Source organism: Pelophylax lessonae, assembly GCF_965119305.1.
Source record: "Pelophylax lessonae genome assembly, chromosome: 3".
In the NCBI taxonomy this organism is placed as follows: domain Eukaryota; kingdom Metazoa; phylum Chordata; class Amphibia; order Anura; family Ranidae; genus Pelophylax; species Pelophylax lessonae.
In genome coordinates, this window is record NC_138770.1 from 1,586,464 (window position 1) to 1,606,289 (window position 19,826).

The window sequence follows — 19,826 nt, forward strand, 5'->3', positions numbered from 1 at the left end:
ATTAGGGACCCAGCATGCTCCGATCCATGGTATAAGAAGGGGGCAGTGCCACCAGGTGATGTAGACAGGTGACCCCGCCCCTTACCTATGTAAGAAATGTCAAATGGAGGAGGAGCCTGCAGTAGTTATTTTTTATTAAAGGATTCTTCAAAAATTGTGTGTTTCTATTACTTTACTCAACAATTTTTGGTGAATAGGTACAGGTAATATGGTCCCGATAACACCAAAGTATAGTGTGACACTGCAGTAATCACACTATACTATACGGTCCTGATACTAATTCACATGGGGGGCGGGATCTGGGGGCCCCCTTGGGAAAAGGGGCTTTCAGATTACGACAAGTCCCCTGCCTGCAAACCCCACAAGCACAGGCCATGTTGTGGGGAAGAGGCCCTTGTCCCCATCAACATGGGGACAAGGTAAGGTGGGGTGGGGTGAGCGGTCTGAGCTTCCCCAAAGCACCCACCCCTCCATTTTGAGGACATGTGGCCTGGTATTGTTAAGGAGGGAAGCCCGCTGACAGCTGATGAGTCATGGTTGGCTAAGGATGCGGGCGGCCGGCTTCCCGACTTGCTGCTTAACCGCTTGCCGACTGCCGCAAGTACATATACTGTGGCGGTCAGCCCCTCACAGGCAGAGTGACGTATCGGTACGTCACTAGCCTGTGAGGCTCTGGGGAGCGAGTGCGCGCCGCCGGCGCCGCGCTCCCGCACGGTCACGGACCCCCCTGCGCGTGTGACTGGCGGACCCGATGTCCGCCAGTCACTCTGCGATCGTCGGGGGAGAGGGAGAAAGGCAGGCAGGCTGTGTAAACAAGCCGCCTGTCATTCTCCCCTGTGTAGAAATAGTGATCATACGCTTCTACTATGTAGGACCGTTGATCAGTGTTCCTACAGCTCAAGCCACAGCCAATCACAGTTAGAATCACGCCCCTAGGGACACACACAGCCCCTCCCGCTCAAATAAAGTTAACCCCTTCACTGCCAGTGTCATTTTACAGTAACAGTGCATATATATAGCACTGATTACTTTAGAAATGTCACTGGTACCCCCAAAAGTGTCAAAAATGTCAGTCAAGGGTCCCATCTGTCCGCCGCAATGTCTCAGTCCCGCAAAAAAAATCGCAGATCGCCACCATTACGCATTAAAAAAAAAAACAACAAAAATGACAAAAATCTTTCCCTTTGTTAGTAAACGCGATAACTTTTGCGCAAACCAATCAAAATACGCTTTTTGCGATTTTTTTTAACAAACATAGGTAGCATAAAACAAATTGGCCGAAAATGTTAAAAAATTTTGATTTTTACTTTTTTTTTGGGGGGGGGAATTTCATATAAAAAAATGTGAAATATATTGTTATTTTTGCAAAATTGACGCTCTTTTTTTGTTTATAGCGCGTGATCAAAAAATCGAGGAGGCAACGGTCTCTACTCTGAATCAATCCTCCAATTTCATTTGGCAATCAGAGGCATTACCTTACCTCGGAATACACTTGACAGCGTCCTTACACACGCTATATTCCAGAAACTACCCGCCCCTTTTTACTCGTCTACTGGCTGACATGGATAGTTGGTTGCTTCATCCTCCCTTGTGGTTTGGCAGACTACACCCGGTAAAATGAATATCCTCCCAAAGGTGTTGTATTTGTTTCGTACACTACCAATAGCACTGTGTAGATCTGAAGTGAAGACGTTTCAAGGTAAAATGCTATCTTTTATTTGGGGGAAAAAGAGGCCTAGGGTGAATAGACGTATGCTGTATGCACCTAGAAGACGGGGCGGCCTGGGAATACCAGATCTGTTGAAATATTACTACGCTGCATAATTGGCCCAATTGGCAAAGTTTCACTCTACCCAATCCCGTACTATTTGGATGCAGTTGGAGGCACGCTCAGTCCCTGAAAAACTGGTCTCTCATATTCTATGGCTTCCACCAAGGGAATGTCCCCCGATTCTATGCCCGGCCTTATCTCATTCACTGGCCATCTGGGATAGACTGTCATAATCTCACAACTTCAAATCACCTCACACCCCCTTGGCTCCCATACTCAATAACAGAGCATTTTAATGGTGGACCAACAAAGGTCTCATACGCATAGCAGATTTTTGCGATCACAGGGGTATCTTAACAAGACAGAAGTTAATTGAGAAGTATGTCATGCCTTTGTCAGAATCCTTCCGCTTTACTCAAATCACTAATTTCTTGTGCACCCTGTCACAGCACTCTGATATAGTCACGGTGTCCCCCATGGAACTTTTATGTCAGAAGTTCGATAAGTCAAAAAGCCATATATCTGGGCTATATAATATATTGACTGACTTTTCTACTAAGTTGACCTATATGGTGCAGGGGGAAGCAGATATACAGGACAGCATTGAGCTGGACAACTGGCAACTTATGGCTCAGGATGCTTCGAGATCGTTAATCAACACTTCCATCATAGAGGCAAACTATAAAGTGCTTCTCCGGTGGTACATGGTGCCGGTGCGGCTAGCTACTTATGTACCCGGGGCGTCCCCATTGTTCTTTTGTGGCTGTGGTCAGGAAGGAACGATGTACCATATCTGGTGGCAATGCCATAAGGTACAGCGTTACTGGATAAGGGTGTATAATTTTATTTACACCCTCACCCAAATTAATTTGACTAAATCATCGCAGCAGGCTTTATTGGGTCTCAAGGTGGAGACAGCCACGAGGGCCCAGAGACGATTAATCACTGCCATTCCACCAACTCAGGCATAAACTCTCTTGGATTATGGTGAATGAACGCATGTCTGCCATATTAAACTATAAAATGAAGATGTTTGATAAGGGTGGGAGCCATGGCTCCGTTACCTTACTGGTAACCCATAAGCTTGTTGCCAGCTGTCTGGGCCCCGGCAACATGGGGTGCAAGGTGGGGGGGGGGGTCAGATCCACTTTCTTCTTCTCTTCCTTCAATCTTTCCTCTTCTTTCTTTTCCTTACTCAAATACTCAATAGTTATCCTTTTTGGGTATTCCCAATTGCCGAACTTACATGTGCCAGCACTACCTGTCGGCATTAGAAATGAAAATAATAACAGTGTGGGGGTCCCCCCCTCAGTCCATATCAGTCGCTTTGAAATCCCCACAATCATTCTCTGTGACTTCAACATCCCTGTTACTACAAACACTTCTGTTACTTCTAAATTTTTTAGTCTAACCTCCTCATTTGGCCTGAAGCAATGGATACACAATGGATAGAGGCTTCTACTCACTCTGGTGACCACCCTCAGCCTTGTATTCTCTCACCTATGCACTCCATGCATCCTCTCCAACAATCCTCTCCCTCCCTCTAAACACCACTAGGGATGGGCGATGCAGGGTTGGACCGAGCATAACTTCAACCCGAAATGGCCCCTTCAGGTGTTCGCAAAACACCAGAATTTTCTGTGTGCTCTGCGTTTCTTCTATTTATTTTACTATTTATATCCTGCCGAGTGCACAGTCAATAGGTTGTTAAGAAGAGAGGCCAGGAAACCGGCCACGGCGTCCTTAACAACAAATGAGTCATCAGCTGTTAGCAGACTTCCCTGCAGACAGCTGAATGTAAAAAAAAAATAATAATTGTTGGAAAAAAAAGAAAAAATAGGGAAAAAAAACGGCGTGCGGTCCCCACCGTCATTACCAGGCCCCATCCATACCAGGCCCAAAAAAGGCTGCATGCTTGGATAAGGGTCAGGTATAGATTTTGAGGGGAAACCCCATGCCAATTTTCTTTTAAAAAATGGCGTATCTTACCCCCAAAATCTATTCCAGACCCTTATCCAAGCACACAGCCTGGCAGGCCAGAACAGGGGTGAGGACAAGCAAGTGCCCCCCCCCCCAAAACCATACCAGTCCACATGCCCTCAACACGGGGGCTGCTTTGGGTTAGGGGGGTCTTCAGGGGGCTAATTGGAATCTGGAAGCCCCCTTGAAAAAATTGGCCCCCAGATCCTGGCCCTCATTTACCAAAAAAGTGTCAAAAATAAAGACATGAGCCAGTTTTTGACAGTTCCTTTATTAACCACTTGCCTACAGGGCACTTTCACCCCCTTCCTGTCCAGGCCAATTTTCAGCTTTCAGAGCTCTCACACTTTGAATGACAATTGCGCGGTCATGCTACACTGTACCCATATGAAATTTGTATCATTTTTTTCACACAAATAGAGCTTTCTTTTGGTGGTATTTAATCACCTCTGGGGTTTTTTTTTCAAGAAAAAGGACAGAAAAAAAAATGTTTTTCTTATTTTCTGTGAGTAAATTTTGAAAATAAATAAATTTTTCTCCTTCACTGATGTGCGCTGATGAGGCAGCACTGATAGGCTGCACTAATGGGCACTGATGAGGTGGCACTTATGGGCACTGATGAGGTGGAAGTGATGAGGTACCAATATGCTGCACTGATGGGCACTGATAGGTGGCACTGACTGATAGGCACTGACAGGTGGCACTGATGGACACTGACAGGTGGCACTGATGGGCGGCACTGATGGACACTGACAGGTGGCACTGATGGGCGGCACTGATGGGCAGCACCATCAGTGCCAACAATCAGTGCCCATAGTGCTGCCAGGCAGTGCCCATCAGTGCCTAGATGAGCAGGCACTGACTGGCAGCACTATGGGCACTGATTGTGGGCACTGGTGCTGGGCAGTAACTGGCACTTTATTTACATTTTGTGTAATCAGGGCACTGATGATCAGTGCCCTGATTACATGTATCTGTCTCCCCTGTGAGGAGGAGCCGCTGATCGGCTCTCCTCACCTCACACACTGACAGTGTGAGGCGAGGAGAGATGAATAACGGCACTTCCTCATTTACATGTGACCGGCTGTGATTGGACACAGCCTATCACATAGGTAAAGAGTAATCTCATGGACTCTTTACCGAGATCAGGATTGTGCCGTGTCCTAACAACCTATTGACTGTGCGCTTGGCAGGATTTAAATACTAAAAAAAAATAAAAACACAGAGCACACAGAAAATTCAGGTGATTGGTGAAGTTCTCCTCGGCCCAAACCGCTCGCCCATCCCTAGTGGTGTTTAGAGAGAGGGAGAGGATTGTTGGAGAGGTTACATGGAGGGCATCGGTGGGAGAATACAAGGCTGAGGGTGTTGCCACCAGAGTGAGTAGAAGCCTCTATCCACGCCTTCTTCCACCTCTTACACACGTGATGGTGAGGGCGCCCCCTTAGTAGTGCTTCCCCACTCACCAGAGCAATATGACTCCCAGCTTTTCAGCTACCAGAGTCACAAACATCCTTCACACTCTCCTCACCTCCGATGGCAAAGGAACTGGATCCTCCTCGCTCACTCCTGCAAGTCTGCTGCGCTTTCTGTCAGTCTCCCTCCTAGACTCGGCTTCCTCCTCCAACCGCTGTTCCAGCAGGAGCTCCGCCTCTTCATACACACTCAGGGAGGAGAGAAAGGGGAAGGATATACAGTACATACACACACAGCACAAGGCCGTGTTCACACTATGAGAGGTTTCTCAGGGCTGCAGTTCCTCTGAGCTCCACAAGGTGGTGATCTCACTTCTACCCAGACAGGAAGTCTCTATGGAATACAGACAGGAAGTCTATGGAATACAGACAGGAAGTCTCTATGGAATACAGACAGGAAGTGAGGTTAGGTAAAGAGGACGTTCCATAGAACGTAGAGGGAGACACTACAGGATCTGGCGGCAGAGGAGGTAATAAGTAGATTAACCCCTTCAAGGGGATCAGTTGATGATTAATATATATTGCTTCCAAAGCTGACCATACATGGATGGAAATGTGACCGATCCCTGCTGAACCAGCTGAATTTCCATGTATCTATGGTCACCTCCCCTCCCCCTCATCTCCTTCATTATGTAAGTCATGTAAGATAATCTCCCATTGGCTGAGCAATATTCTCATTTGTCTCTGAGCTCCTTCTTGCTATTCCTCGTCCTGCCTGTTGTTTCCTTGGATTGATTTTCTGTGTAGTGACCCCGGCTTCATCTCTTGGATGCGCTCGTCTGTTGCTTGTCCTGACCTTTATCCTGATTCCTGGATCTCCTCCTCATCTCTCCTCCATATCCTCTTACACAGCTTTTCTCCACACCTGCAGTGACTGGGGGGTGGAAACTTGGCACCAGCATGCAGCCAAATCCATCCCCACCATTAGGAGCTCTGGAGAAAATTGTCTGCTATTTACACTCCGTTCCTCCGCACATCACCTGCTCACATGAGAGATTACTTTCACAGATTCCTGACAGATTTCTGTATGGTAAAGGTCAAAGTTCACTCTTTATTTTAGAAGTGGGAGGCACCCGGGAACAATGATTTGGTTTGCATGGGAGCCTCATATAGAGGGCCCCTCAAATCTCCCCATCCAAATGTCCCTCCATCCCGAGTCTATATGTCCTATGACATCACACTGACCTCACAGCTCCTCCCCCAATGTCCCTCCATCTAGCTTATTCTTCTCCTCTCTTAGGATGTGGGCGGACCCTTGGCATCCTCATTAGCAAAGTGGGTCTGTTGGTCCTGTGTTGTATGTAATGATGTCAGAATGCCTGCAACAAGCTTTTTAACCTGCGTAGTGTGGGGGTCCTGTGTGGGTAAATTATACCTCAGTCTGAGGTGGGGCTTTAATCAAATGGAAACCTGAATGGTGAGGTGAGGAGGATTCTGGGAATTTCATTTGATTTTACTATTTGTGTTCAGATCTAGAGTTTTCCTCCTGTGAAGTCTGGAGATCACATGATCATCACATTGCCTCCACCTCCCTCCCTGATAGAATAGAGAAATACAAAGAAGATTCTAGAAGTCACCAGAGAGATCATCGAGGAGAGGTGAGCGGCGCTGGGAATTCTGGGACATTATCCAGTAACAGACAAGGGATGTGTCTGGATGGTGACTGTATCATTGTGTGTGTCAGGTTCCTATAAGGTGTCAGGATGTCACTGTCTATTTCTCCATGGAGGAGTGGGAGTATTTAGAAGGACACAAGGATCTCTACAAGGACGTCATGATGGAGAATCAGCCGCCCCTCACATCACCGGGTAAGAGGAGACTTTATTGTAAAGGAGAGAGCAGTACGGAGGCTCCACCTAGATCCCCCATCATCTGATAAACACATAGAAACAATGTATTCAGTCAGTGTGTGTGTTTCCTACAGATGGATCCAGTAATGGGAACCCACCAGAGAGATGTCCCCGTCCTCTGTATTCCCGGGAGTCCACACAGGAAGGTCACACCATCCCTCACCATCATCAGGTAGATGAGGAACAATCACTGATCGTATCATTAGGATCTGTACATTATCTGCATTGTTACCATTGATGTCATTTTTATTATATATTCAGAGTGGAAATCTGAGAGATTCTAAAGTTGAGGTTAAAGAAGAGATAAAAGAGGAGGATGATGAGGATGGGGTGATGAAGGAGTCAGAGTTTCTAAAAGAACACAAAGATCTGTACCAGGACACCATGGTGGAGTCATCCAGCTACAGAAACCCACCAGAGAGATGTCCCCGTCCTCTGTATTCCCGGGATTCCACACAGGAAGGTCACACCATCCCTCACCATCATCAGGTAGATGAGTGACAATGATTGGTAGTTCTGATTTATATACAGTATATTTGTTACAATGAATGTTTTATTATATATTCAGAGTGGAAACCTCGGGGATGATAATATTGATGTTAAAGAAGAGTATAAAGAGGAGGATGAGGAGTATGGAGTGATGGAGGAGTTTTCAGAAGGACACAAGGATATGATGGAGCCACCTAATACCAGGAACCCACCAGAGAGATGTCCCCGTCCTCTGTATTCCCGGGATTCCACACAGGAAGGTCACACCATCCCTCACTGTTACAAGGTTGGTGAGACAGAGATTATAAAACACAGACTCATGGAGACAATGTGTGGATTTTTATGTGATGTCACAATAATAAATCTTATATTTTATAGATGATATTCTTTCATTTTCTTGATTTAGAGTGGAGATCCAATCGATATAGAATTTGAGGTTAAAGCAGAAGAAGAAGAGAGGTATGTGAGGGATGATCAGCAGTCTATGGAGGAGGATGGAATAACGGGGACATTTATAGAGGAGGACACTCCTACAGAGATCAGCACAGGTGGGTCATTAACACTAAATACATTCCTCCACCCATACTGCTCACTGATTGGTCCAGAGTAGGGCGTGGACTGGGTGATATCAGCCTGTAATCCCCTGGTCACTTTCCTGAGCTGTGTTCTCCATCCTGTATTCCTGTATTTCTCTCGGATAATCTTCCTTCTCTGTGCTGCAGACACAATTTATGTATCTAGACTGGATTTATGGAGATTCTGGGATTCGGCTGGCAAAAAAATGTGCATGATATAGGCACCTAGGTTATGAGTTTTGGGTCTTCTGCCCCATGCCTGAGTCTAATGTCTTGTTCCAAACAAATGAGGAGGAGATACTGTACACCATATGAAAGATCCATCTCCAATCCTCAATATAACGTCATGTTCCAAACAATAAAATTGTTATCATTTCAATCGCATTATTACTTAGTGATGTTTGGTTGGGTAAGGTTGTATCATTGATCCATGTCAGATCTCTTTTTTTTTTTTCAATTCTTTTATTTATATAAAAGACAACTTCCAGGCATAATAAACAGTAACATTCCTTATAGAACATATGCTGAGACAGTGTATTACAACACTGAAGACAATTCAGTCATAAGGTTGAGATCTACATCAGTCGTAGAATAAGAGGTGTTCTACAATTCCTCTAATGGGAGGAGTTATGCAGGACTAGAAAGTACCCGGAGTTGTCTGTTCCAGTTTCATATAACGTATAGAAGAAGAAGGAAATAGTAAAGTGAATAAGTAGTGGAAAGAGAGAGGGAAGTAAAAGAAACCTAGAGAGAGGCAGAAGAGGATAAGTAGGTGGGATGAGGGGGGAAGGGATAAGGAGGTGTGGAAGGGGGGGGTGTAGGAGGGTTAGCATTGGTAAAGCTCTGGCCCTACATCAGCAATACGTTCCACCAATATTTTAGAGCTCCCCCAAACTCAACATGAGGTCTCTTTAGTATTGCCTCCCTTAATTAAAGAGCAGCCTTCATCAGAGAGGACAAATATATTCCATTGACCCCAGGTTTTGGTATATCGTTCGTGTTGGGGACGTGTCGAGAGAACAAGGTTTTCCATTCTATTTATTTCTTTGACCTTTGTGAGCCACATGGCAACAGTCAGGGTCTGTGGGTTTTTCCATTTAAGAGGGATGCACATTTTAGCAGCATTTAGAAGGTGACAAATGACAGAATTTTTATAGGTCTGGGCCGGGATGTTAGAGGCGTGGAGAAGGAAGAGAGCAGGGTCATTGGGGAGCGGTCGGTTTATAAACCTCTGAGACGTACTGTCTTCCAGAACTCCGCTAGTTTAGGACACGACCAAAAAAATGTAGGAGTGCCCTTCAGCCCTTCCTGGGGCATCTCCAGCACTGATCAGTGAGTGTGGGGAAGAACCTGCTCAACCTTGACGGCGTGCGGTACCACCTTGTTAGGAGTTTGAAGTTGGTTTCTTGTATTTACATGCAGATGGATGATGTAAATGTAAACGGAATGATGTGATTTTTGTTGGTCTGGATTAAAGTTACAGTCTAAATCCCGTTCCCTCTTAGCTAAGAATGGGGGTTGGTAAGTCTCCTGGGGTGTGATCAGTAATGCATAGGTCATGGATAATACCTGTGTTAGTATTCTGTCTTGAGAGCAATGTTCATCGAAGGGTGTAAGTTGTGTGTTGCGTTCACTGGGAGGTGGCAATGAGTTTAAAAAATTATGGAGTTGCAATGCCCTCCAGAAATCTAGACGGTAGGGTCCCAAGGAGTCCATGAGGTCTTTGAGTGCAGGCCAACTAGATGATGTTGAAAAATGGGAGGCTTGGAAATAGCCTGACTCCATCAAGGTCCTGAATGTTTTATCTTGGTAGCCGGGGGTAAACTGGGGATTCCCCAGTATGGGTGTCAGCGGCGAGTGCTTCGGGGAAAGTGGAAGTTGTGTGAATAATTTAGAGCAGGTTCTTATCGTGTGACCTATGAGGGGATGGCGTCTTATGGAGTCTGGTAGTGAATGGTGGCACGATGGAGCTCTATGGAGGGGTATCTCACATTGGGCCTGTTCTAGTCTGGGCCAAAGCTTCGCTTCACCATGACGACACCAGTCTGAGTCTCCCCAATTGTGTAGCCTGATAGTACTTACATTAGTCCGGAACTGCCAGTCCACCTACTCGTTTAGGAAGCAAGAGCAGTCTCCTACATAGCCTAGGTCGCTTATGTGCCCAGATAAAATCCACTAGTAGAGTGTCATCTTGTTTAAAGTATTGTGAAGGGATGAATTTTGGAAGTGCTTGAAAGAAGTATAGAGAGTATGCAGATTTTAATAACATTTCATCTTCCAAACCATGAATGGAGGCCAGAATTCAATTTATCTTATAGAATGTGGACTTTGTTTAGGAGGGGGAGAAAGTCGAGCGTGAAGATGGGTGAAAATTTGGGTGGTATGAGAGTGCCCAGGTATTTCATCCATTTTAGCCTTTTTAGCCTAAAATTCAATCGCAGTTGGTGGAGGAGGGGGTTTGATAAGCCTACTCCCATAGCTTCAGATTTAGTAAAGTTTATATTTAGATTGGACAGAGTGCCATATGCCTCAAACTCGTGAAGAAGATTCGGTAGAATATGAGCGCAGTGTCCATGGTACCGTACTGGAAAAAATGATAGAGGCTCTTTTTGATTTAGCCTACGGGTTAGTAGAGTGGTAGGCCAAGGGGAAAAACTGGTTCTTAAATAGTGGAAGCTTGTCATCCCTGAAGTGGGTCTCCTGTACAAAGGTGATATAAATTTTAGATCGTTTAAATCGTTCAACAAAATTCCCCCTTTTTTCCGGGACGTTAAGTCCCTTAGCATTGATCGAGAGGATCCTGATGTAATCCATGTGTTAAGAAGGGCGAGGGGAAGGTTGGGAAGTGAGGTTAGGAAGAGGTAGGGGAGGGTAAGTAATAGGGGGCAAAGGGGGGGGGCGGGGGTATGAAGAGAATGGAGATAAAAAGAGGGGAGCAAAGATGGTATGAGAGAGGAAGAAAGGAAAGTCAGGCAAGCAAAGAATATGAGAGAGGGAAAGAGAAGGGGGGAAATCCCACAGAGAGAGGCCTCAATTTACTAAGAGATAGCAAAAAAAAATGCTAAGACGCTCACCAGCAAGGAGCGGATGAATGAGCGTGTGCCTATATGGAGTTGTGGTTGGAAAGAGTCAAGGGACGGGCCCCGACTCCCCCATCGCCCCCTGCCCCCCCCCCCCCAGCCTTCTTGAATAAATGAAAGGTTTATAAGGTGTAGCACTGCCCTCTAGAGGACTGCTGAATTTTCACACTTTAAGGATTCCCTTGGGTTACCCGTAGCAACTGCTTGCAGGACTTGCAGAAATCTTAACACTTTATGTTCTTGGCTCTGTCAATGATCAGTCTAGGGGTAGTTGTTTTTGTGGTTATATTTCATATTGGGATAGGAGAAGGGATGAATGGGATACTCCAACCGTTGAACAATTCACAATTCAGAGAACTTCTAGCTTGAGAATGCGGCAAGGCCGCTACTTCATCCTGCCACTTGAATGAAGCTGAGGTAAGTGTTCCTGTTTGTGTTTCTCTTCAGGGTAATCCCTCAGTACCCCCTTTCTCTGTAGTAGCTGACACCCGTCCACTGACTACACACTCCGGAGTGTCCCCTTCCTGGGCAGAACCCTGGGCAAGATCCTCTGTACTCACGATACAGTTTTTCCAGATTCTTACAGTGCCCCAACCCCTCCAGTCAGCTCTCCTGGACCTCTGGGTTCAGCCTCACACCACTGGCTCACTAGGCCTGTGACCATCACCCACTGCAGCAGAGGAGGAGGCAGCCGCCACCCTCCTTCCGGGATTTTTCTTCCTGCCAAAAGACCTCTACCTCAGTATTAGGAACTTACTAATATTTCAGCAAATGAAGGGTCACAAGATATCATAGATTCCCTATCTGTGATTGGGAAAGTGGTATCTTATTTAGCAGACTCAGCTGTTGAGTCAGTGATAGCCTTTGCTAGAACGGCGGCTCTTGTGAATTCCGCTAGGAGAGCAGTTTGGGTTAAAACTTGGGAAGGAGATGTATCTTCCGAGTTAAGACTTTGTGCTTTGCCTTTTGAAGGGTCTTTTTTGTTTGGGTCAGGCCTGGATGATGTGTTATCCAGATCCTCAGAGAAAGGGAAGAAATTTCCTACTAAGAGGAAAGAAAAGGCAGGGAGGTATTCCTTTCGAAAACTCCCAAGACAGGAACCAACAAAGGTCCTTCAGGGGGCAAGCCAAAAGAGGGGGTTTGGCAAGCGGTAAGCAAAGGTCTAATTTGCTGTTCCTCCAACCTGGGCCCAACCCCAAAGAGACCAAGTGACGCCAGCGTCAGGGTAGGGGGCAGGTTATCCCATTTTGTTCCCCAATGGGAAAACAGCTCAACCACCCCCTACGTTCTCCAGATTTTTCAGGAGGATACCGTCTGGAGTTTTCTTCTCAGCCAGTGGCAGAGATAATTGTAACATATCCTTCAAAGGATTTGCAAAAAAGGGAAGCCCTGTTAAAGGGGATTCAAGAACTCGCGGAACAGAGGGCAAGTATCCTGTGCCGTTAGTCAGGTCTTCCAAGGCTTTTACTCCCACATATTTGTGGTTCCAAATTCCGTTTAGTCATAAATCTCAGGAATCTGAACAAATACTTGATGTACAAAAAGTTCTCAATGGAGAATATTTATGCAGTCAGAAAAAATCTGCTAAAAGATGTCTTCATGACTACCTTAGATCCGTCAGGAACACCAGGCATTCCTGAGATTCGCAGTGGTCACGGAAGGAAGGACTGCACATTGGCAGTTCAGAGCTCTTCCATTCAGCTTAGCAGCCAGTCCAGGGATTTTTACGAAAGTCCTAGCAAAAGTGGTAGGCCATCTTCATCTTCAGAGCCTAACCTTAATTCCATATCTGGACGATATTCTGTTTTTTGCTAATTCAGCAGAACTAGTCAGTGCAGACACCCAAAGAGTTTTATCTGTTTTTCAAACACTAGGGTGGCTAATAAATGTGGAAAAATCATTAATGAAGCCAGCACAGGTTCAGACCTATTTAGGCTGTCAAATAGACTTCAAAGCTCAAAAACTTTTTCTCCCAGGGGAAAAGGAGGAAAAAGTGGTCTCGGCAGTAAAAAATGTGTGTTCTCTTCCTCTGTGTTTCAGGAGACAGATTCCGAGAATTCTGGGCTTAATGACAGCTTGCATTCTAGACCTTCAGTTCTTCAACCTGTCTGGGGACAAAAGACAGGAGTCTCTAGACGAGAAAGTGATTCTTTCCCCCCAGGTAATATCTTCCCTGCAGTGGTGGACAATTCCATAAAATTTGAGGAAGGGCAGACATTGGGGTCAATGGCAACCTTTAGGAATCACCACAGACGCAAGCACCTGGGGGTGGGGAGCTCATCTAAAGGGAGCTCAGGTTCAGGGCACTTGGGATATCCAGGTAAGTCAGGCCTTGTCCAACTACAAGAACTGTAGGAGAAGCCCTAAGGGCATTCGAAAAGGACATATCAGGAAAGGAAGTCCGGAACTGCTCAGACATGGCTACAACAATAGCTTACATCAACCATCAGGGAGGAACCAGGTTTAACACCCTGTTAAGGTTAGCTCAGGAAATGCTGTAGTGGGCAGAAGAGTGAGTGGTCTCTCTGACAGCCGTACACATAAAAGGAAAGGACAATTGGAAAGCAGATTTCCTCAGTCACCATTCCATCAAACAGACAGAGTGGGAACTGAACCCCTAAGTGTTTCAGCGGCTAGTTCAAAAGTTTGGTCATCCAGAAGTGGATCTGTTTGCTACTTGGCAGAACAGGAAAGTAGGCCTGTTCTTTTCCCTATCTCAACAGAAGGACATGTTGGGCTTGGATGCTCTGGCACAGCCATGGCAGTTCAAACTAGCATATGCCTTTCCTCCTCTAAGTCTGGTTCTGAGAGTTCTACAGAAGCTCAGCAGATTTCCGGATCTAAGTCTCATTTTGATTGCGCCTTGGTGGCCCAAGAGGACTTGGTTCGCAACTCTGATGTCCCTGTCAATGTCAACACCTTGGAAACTCCCAGACCTGTTACTCCAGGGACCAGTTGTTCACCCCAGACCGCAATTTTTTCAATTAACAGCCTGGTTAGTAAGCGCCAAATCCTGAAAAACAAGGGTTGTTCAGATAAAGTCATTGATACTCTCCTCCTAAGTAGGAAACCGGTGATGAGAAAAATGTAGTCAAGAATTTGGAAAAAAATGTTGTACCTGGCAGAGTCGGAAAAGGAATTCCTCTGCCTCTATCCCTGTGATCCTGGAATTCGTACAGGATGGAGTAGATAAGGGTGGGGTAGTTAGCACCCTAAGTGTCGGTTCACACTATGGCGATCCGACTTCGGGGATGACCTGTGAAGTCGCATGCACCGCAACTTCGGCGCGACTTGCACGGACTTCACATAATGGAAGTCAATGCAAGTCGCTCCGATGTCGCCCCGAAGTAGTACAGGAACTATTTTCTAAGTCGGAGCGACTTGAGTTGCTCCTATTAGAACGGTTCCTGTAGCACTGCATGGACCGCGACTTGTCAGGCTGACCAGTCGCCTGACAAGTCGCGGTAGTGTGAACCAGGACTTAGGGTACAGGTAGCAGCACTTTCAGTTTTTTCTAGATAAAGGCCTTGCTAAGGAACCTTTAATAAAAAGATTTTTGTTAGCAAGGGGTAGAGTTACACCTATAAGGAGGAATAGTTTTATCTAGGGTACTAGAGGCGTTATCTAGTAAACCTTTTGAACCTCTAGATGAGGTTCCCCTGAATATTTTGTCTGTTAAATTAAACTGTTCTGTTGGCAGTTACCACAGCCAGAAGGGTTGGAGATTTACAAAGTTTGTCTATTAAAGAGCCCTTGATGTTAATCCTCCCAGACAGAGCTATTCTCAGGCCAGATCCATTATATCTGCCCAAAGTAGCTTCTTCCTTTCACAGGAAGCAAGAGATAGTCTTGCCCTTTTTTTGCGAGGAGCCTAGATGTGCAAAGGAACAGAAATTTCATTATCTAAATGTGAGAAAGTGTCTTCTTACATATTTAGAAAGGACCAAAGTGTTTAGGAGATCTAGCCATCTATTGGTTCTGAATTCCGGACCAAGGAAGGGATTACAGGCCTCAAAGCCTTCAATTTCTAGGTGGATCAAACAAGCCATTTCTATGTCTTATAAGTTTTCAGGTATTCCTGCCCCAGCCAAGCTGAAGGCGCATTCTACTAGGGCCCTGGTAACATCCTGGGCCGAAAGAGCCAGGGCATCCTGGGAACAGATCCGCCATGCAGCCACCTGGTCCAGTCAAGCCTAAAGCCTCGTACACACACAACGAATTTCCGCCGACCGGTCGTCCGTCTTTTGTACAGAGTGGTGTCTGTTGGTTGGAATGTGCTCTAGACTGCACACAAATTTTCCCACATGGCAGAATTCTACTTCAGAAGTGATGTCATGTGTTGGATTGCTTTCTTTGTGTTCTTTCATCTCTGAGCATGCCTAGTCTCGAAATCTGTACTAACGAAAATCGGACGTGTTTTGACGGTCGACAAAAATTATATAGCCTGCACACCAGGATTTTTTCGGCCGAAAAGCAGGAGTCAGTTGTACTAACAAGCTGAAAATCGGCAGATCAGTCGTCGGATGAAATTTCCCGGCCGAATTTCGACTCGTGTGTACGGGGCTTAAAGCACTATCAAGTGGGAGTTCTGTCTCAACAAAACCTTGCCTTTGGCATAAAGGTTTTACAGGCAGTGGTCCCGCCCTAAGGTAAGCCAGTATAGATTGCTTGTTTATCCTCTCATATGTAAGCCGTCCTGGAAGGGTGAAATGAGAAAACTTACCGTTAGTTTACTGGTAACGGTCTTTCTATGAACCCTTCCAGGACGGCCGGCCTACTTCCCACCCTGGTTATGTGGTGGTGAGTTTTTATTGTATGTTATGTGATAACTATGTCCCTGGGATTTCGGTTGGAAACGTACTTTTCTATTACTGAAGCCCAAGGGATGGGTGGGGCCTTAGTTGTGTTTCCTGTAGTGTGGAGCCACAATCTCTCATATGTAGGCTGTCCTGGAAGGGTTCATAGAAAGACTGTTACCGGTAAACTAACGGTAAGTTTTTTCTGATTTAAAAGAAAAAAACACTCAGAAAAGATGAGTGGGGAAAATGTCAGTGGCCTCCACCTGTAAAACCATTCCTGTTTTGGAGGTCATCTCATTGTTGCCCATCTAGTGCACCTGTTGGTAACAACCCCCTCTGCTACTTGACTGACCAGATGAATATCCCAGGAGTTTCCCTGACTTGATGCTATACTCTGATTATAAAGTGTTGAGCAGTGTATATGAGTGTGGAAAACTCTTGGTAATTTTTCTTGTCTTCTGACAGACGGACTCTGTGGTGGGAATAGAAGGACATCGGAGGAAGATGTGACTACAGAAGATAATGACATGGCATCTTCTCCAGAAGTAAATTCCGTACCTCATAATATACATGACAGACCTCACCATTGGAGGAGATCATTGGAATCTCCTGATACTTCACATAGTCCTCTAATATCTGACAGTGCAGACGGGTGCGGGAAACCATCTCATCTCAGGGAATCATCTTTATACCATAAAGGGGTTCATACAGGAGAGAAATCATTGTCATGTTCAAAGTGCGGGAAATGTTTTAAAAAGAAAAAAAACCTTCTTAACCATCAGAGAATACACACAGGTGAGCGTCCCTATTCATGTTCAGAGTGCGGGAAATGTTTTAATCATAAAATAAGCCTTCTTAGCCATCAGAGAATTCACACAGGTGACCTTCCCTATTCATGTTCAGAGTGTGGGAAATGTTTTAATCATAAAAGAAGCCTTCTTAGCCATCAGACAATACACACAGGTGAGCATCCGTATTCATGTTCAGAGTGCGGGAAATATTTTAATGAGAAAGGAAACCTTCTTAAGCATCAGAGAATATACACGGGTGAGTGTCCCTATTCATGTTCAGAGTGCGGGAAAAGTTTTAATCATAAAAGAAGCCTTCTTAGTCATCAGAGAATACACAAGGGTGAATGTCCCTATTCATGTTCAGAGTGTGGGAAATGTTTTAATAGAAAAGGAAACCTTCTTATCCATCAGAGAATACACACAGCTGAGCGTCCCTATTCATGTTCAGAGTGCGGAAAAAGTTTTAATCAAAAACAAAACCTTCTTTGCCATCAGAGAATACACACAGGTGAGCGTCCCTATTCATGTTCAGAGTGCGGGAAATGTTTTACTGAGAAAAAAACCCTTCTTAGTCATCAGAGAATACACAAGGGTGAGCGTCCCTATTCATGTTCAGAGTGCGGGAAAAGTTTTAATCATAAACAAAACCTTCTTTGCCATCAGAGAATACACACAGGTGAGCGTCCCTATTCATGTTCAGAGTGCGGGAAATGTTTTACTGAGAAAAGAACCCTTCTTAGTCATCAGAGAATACACACAGGTGAGCGTCCCTATTCATGTTCAGAGTGCGGGAAATGTTTTAGTCAAAAAGGAACCCTTCTTATCCATCAGAGAATACACACAGGGGAGCTTCCATATTCATGTTCAAAGTGCGGGAAATGTTTTAGTCAAAAAGGAACCCTTCTTAGCCATCAGAGAATACACACAGGGGAGCTTCCATATTCATGTTCAGAGTGCGGGAAATGTTTTACTGAGAAAGGAACCCTTCTTAGTCATCAGAGAATACACACAGGTGAGCGTCCCTATTCATGTTCAGAGTGCGGGAAATGTTTTAGTCAAAAAGGAACCCTTCTTAGCCATCAGAGAATACACACAGGGGAGCATACCTATTCATGTTCAGAGTGCGGGAAAGGTTTTACTCATGAAGTAAGCCTTCTTACCCATCAAAAGATTACACACTGGTGAATGTCCCTATTCATGTGCCATGTTTGGGAAATGTTTGAATCAGAAAAGAAACCTTCTTAGCCATCAGAAAATGCACAGGGGTGAGCTTACCTGTTAATGTTCAAAGTGTGGGAAATGTTTTAATCATAAAGGAAACCTTCTTAACCAACAGAGAATACACACAGTTAAGCCTCTCTATTCATGTTCAGAGTGCGGGAAATGTTTTGCGTTCAAATGTTTACTTGTTAGACACCAGAAAGTTCATACAGGCGAGCGTCTCTAATCTTATGCAGAGTGCGGGACATGTTTAACTAAGAAAGAACACCTACTTACACACAGGTTGAGCGCCCTTTTTGATGTTACGAGTGCGGGCAATGTTTTCCAAACAAAGGTTTATTTCTTAGAAACCAGAAAGTTCATACGGGCGAGTGTCCTATTTCATGTTCAGAGTGCGGGAAATGTTTCACTCCTTATGTACGTTTCAAACAGGAAAGAATTCACACTTATATAAGAGGCTCCTTTTTAATGTTTAGCTTGCGGGAAAGTTTATAAATAAAGGAAATCTAATGAAACATCAGAGTGCGCCCCCTGCTGGTACTACAGGAAATGGACGCTGCATTGTAACGGGTGGAACTGTTTAGTCCATAAACAAATGTGAAACCTCCACAGTCCACTCGGGGTTGGTTTACACCCGCATCGCCCTCTGACCCGCTGTGGGGTTGGCAGGCAGCTGGGAGCCCTTATGTTAACCCTTTATCTTCCATTGGTGAACCTTTTTTATTGGTTGCTTCATGTTGTTGCTCCTTTTTGATTTATGGAAGTAGCCGGCTTTTTATTGGTCCAACCAATGTATGATTATTAATACATTTGACACATTTGTTAATTCTATTATAAAAGATTTAAGCTTTATTTTATTCATATCATTACTGTGTGCTAATCGCTTATTCTGATCTTGTCCAATAAAAACTCTTCGTACAATATTCTGTGCCGAGTCTTCTTTTTTACCAATGATTAGATGATCGGTGATTGGAATGTGATCAGTTCATAGAGAGTCATCCATTGGGGTTTTATTAGTGAGATGGAGAGTGGAGAAGGCACCACATTGACAGCCATTGGAGGTCCTTTCTAAAGCCCTAAACTTTTTATCAACCTGTCTATGACATTAGTCTTCCAAACTCTATCTCACTGAGCTAAGGCCAGAAGAGTTCCAGGAGTTCTTCTCTGTCCACAGTTCCCAAACCAAAAGGAGACATCCACCACATCTTCAAACTTAAGGCCCTAAATGTTCTCAGCTGGGCCAAGGAGTTCCGCATACAATACACCAGGTCATAGCCTCTCTCTTTATCAGGGAGACATTTTTTTTTTGACCACCCCACGTACTTGTACTGCGGCAGGGCGGCCGTTTTGCACAGAATCATGTACCTGTACGTCATCTGTTTTTCCGGGTCTGGGGCCAGAACAGTTCCAGGAGTTCAACTATAAACACAGTTCCCAAACTAAAAGGGTACATCCCCCACATTTTCAATCTTATTGCCTTAAATGTCCTCAGCTGGGCACAGGAGGCCCTAAATGTCCTCAGCTGCGCCCATGAGTTTCCTGTGCAATCCACCAGGTCATAGCGGCAGGGTGGCTGTTCTGCACAGAATCACGTAACTGTACAGTAGGTCTAGGGCCAGAACAGTTCAAAGAGATCTACTCTGTCCACAGTTCCCAAACCAAAAGGAGACATCCACCACATCTTCAATCTTAAGGCCCCAAATGTCCTCAGCTGGGCCCAGGGGTTCCGCATGTAATCCACCAGGTCATAGCCTCTCTCTTTATCAAGGAGACTTACTTTTTTTTACCACCCCAC

General features: G+C 45.2%; 3 protein-coding genes across 3 annotated transcripts in view; 2 read left to right on the forward strand and 1 right to left on the reverse strand.

The window, feature by feature from the left end:
- Positions 1-19,826, reverse strand: part of LOC309549119 (uncharacterized protein) — a 2,919,967-nt gene that overhangs the window by 1,098,441 nt on the left and 1,801,700 nt on the right. The window lies entirely within an intron of this gene.
- LOC309549117 (uncharacterized protein) overlaps positions 1-19,826 on the forward strand; it is a 4,285,597-nt gene that overhangs the window by 987,780 nt on the left and 3,277,991 nt on the right. Inside the window, 3 exon segments of the mRNA XM_082249155.1 lie at positions 7,338-7,565; positions 7,645-7,851; positions 7,972-8,113. Coding sequence (XP_082105281.1) covers positions 7,338-7,565; positions 7,645-7,851; positions 7,972-8,113 — 577 coding nt within the window.
- Positions 10,665-19,826, forward strand: part of LOC309548653 (uncharacterized protein) — a gene marked incomplete at its 5' end in the record, with an annotated part of 57,492 nt that continues 48,330 nt past the window's right edge. The window contains 3 exons of the mRNA XM_082248621.1: positions 10,665-10,765; positions 13,261-13,381; positions 14,018-14,215. Coding sequence (XP_082104747.1) covers positions 10,665-10,765; positions 13,261-13,381; positions 14,018-14,215 — 420 coding nt within the window. The remainder of the gene's footprint in view (positions 10,766-13,260; positions 13,382-14,017; positions 14,216-19,826) is intronic.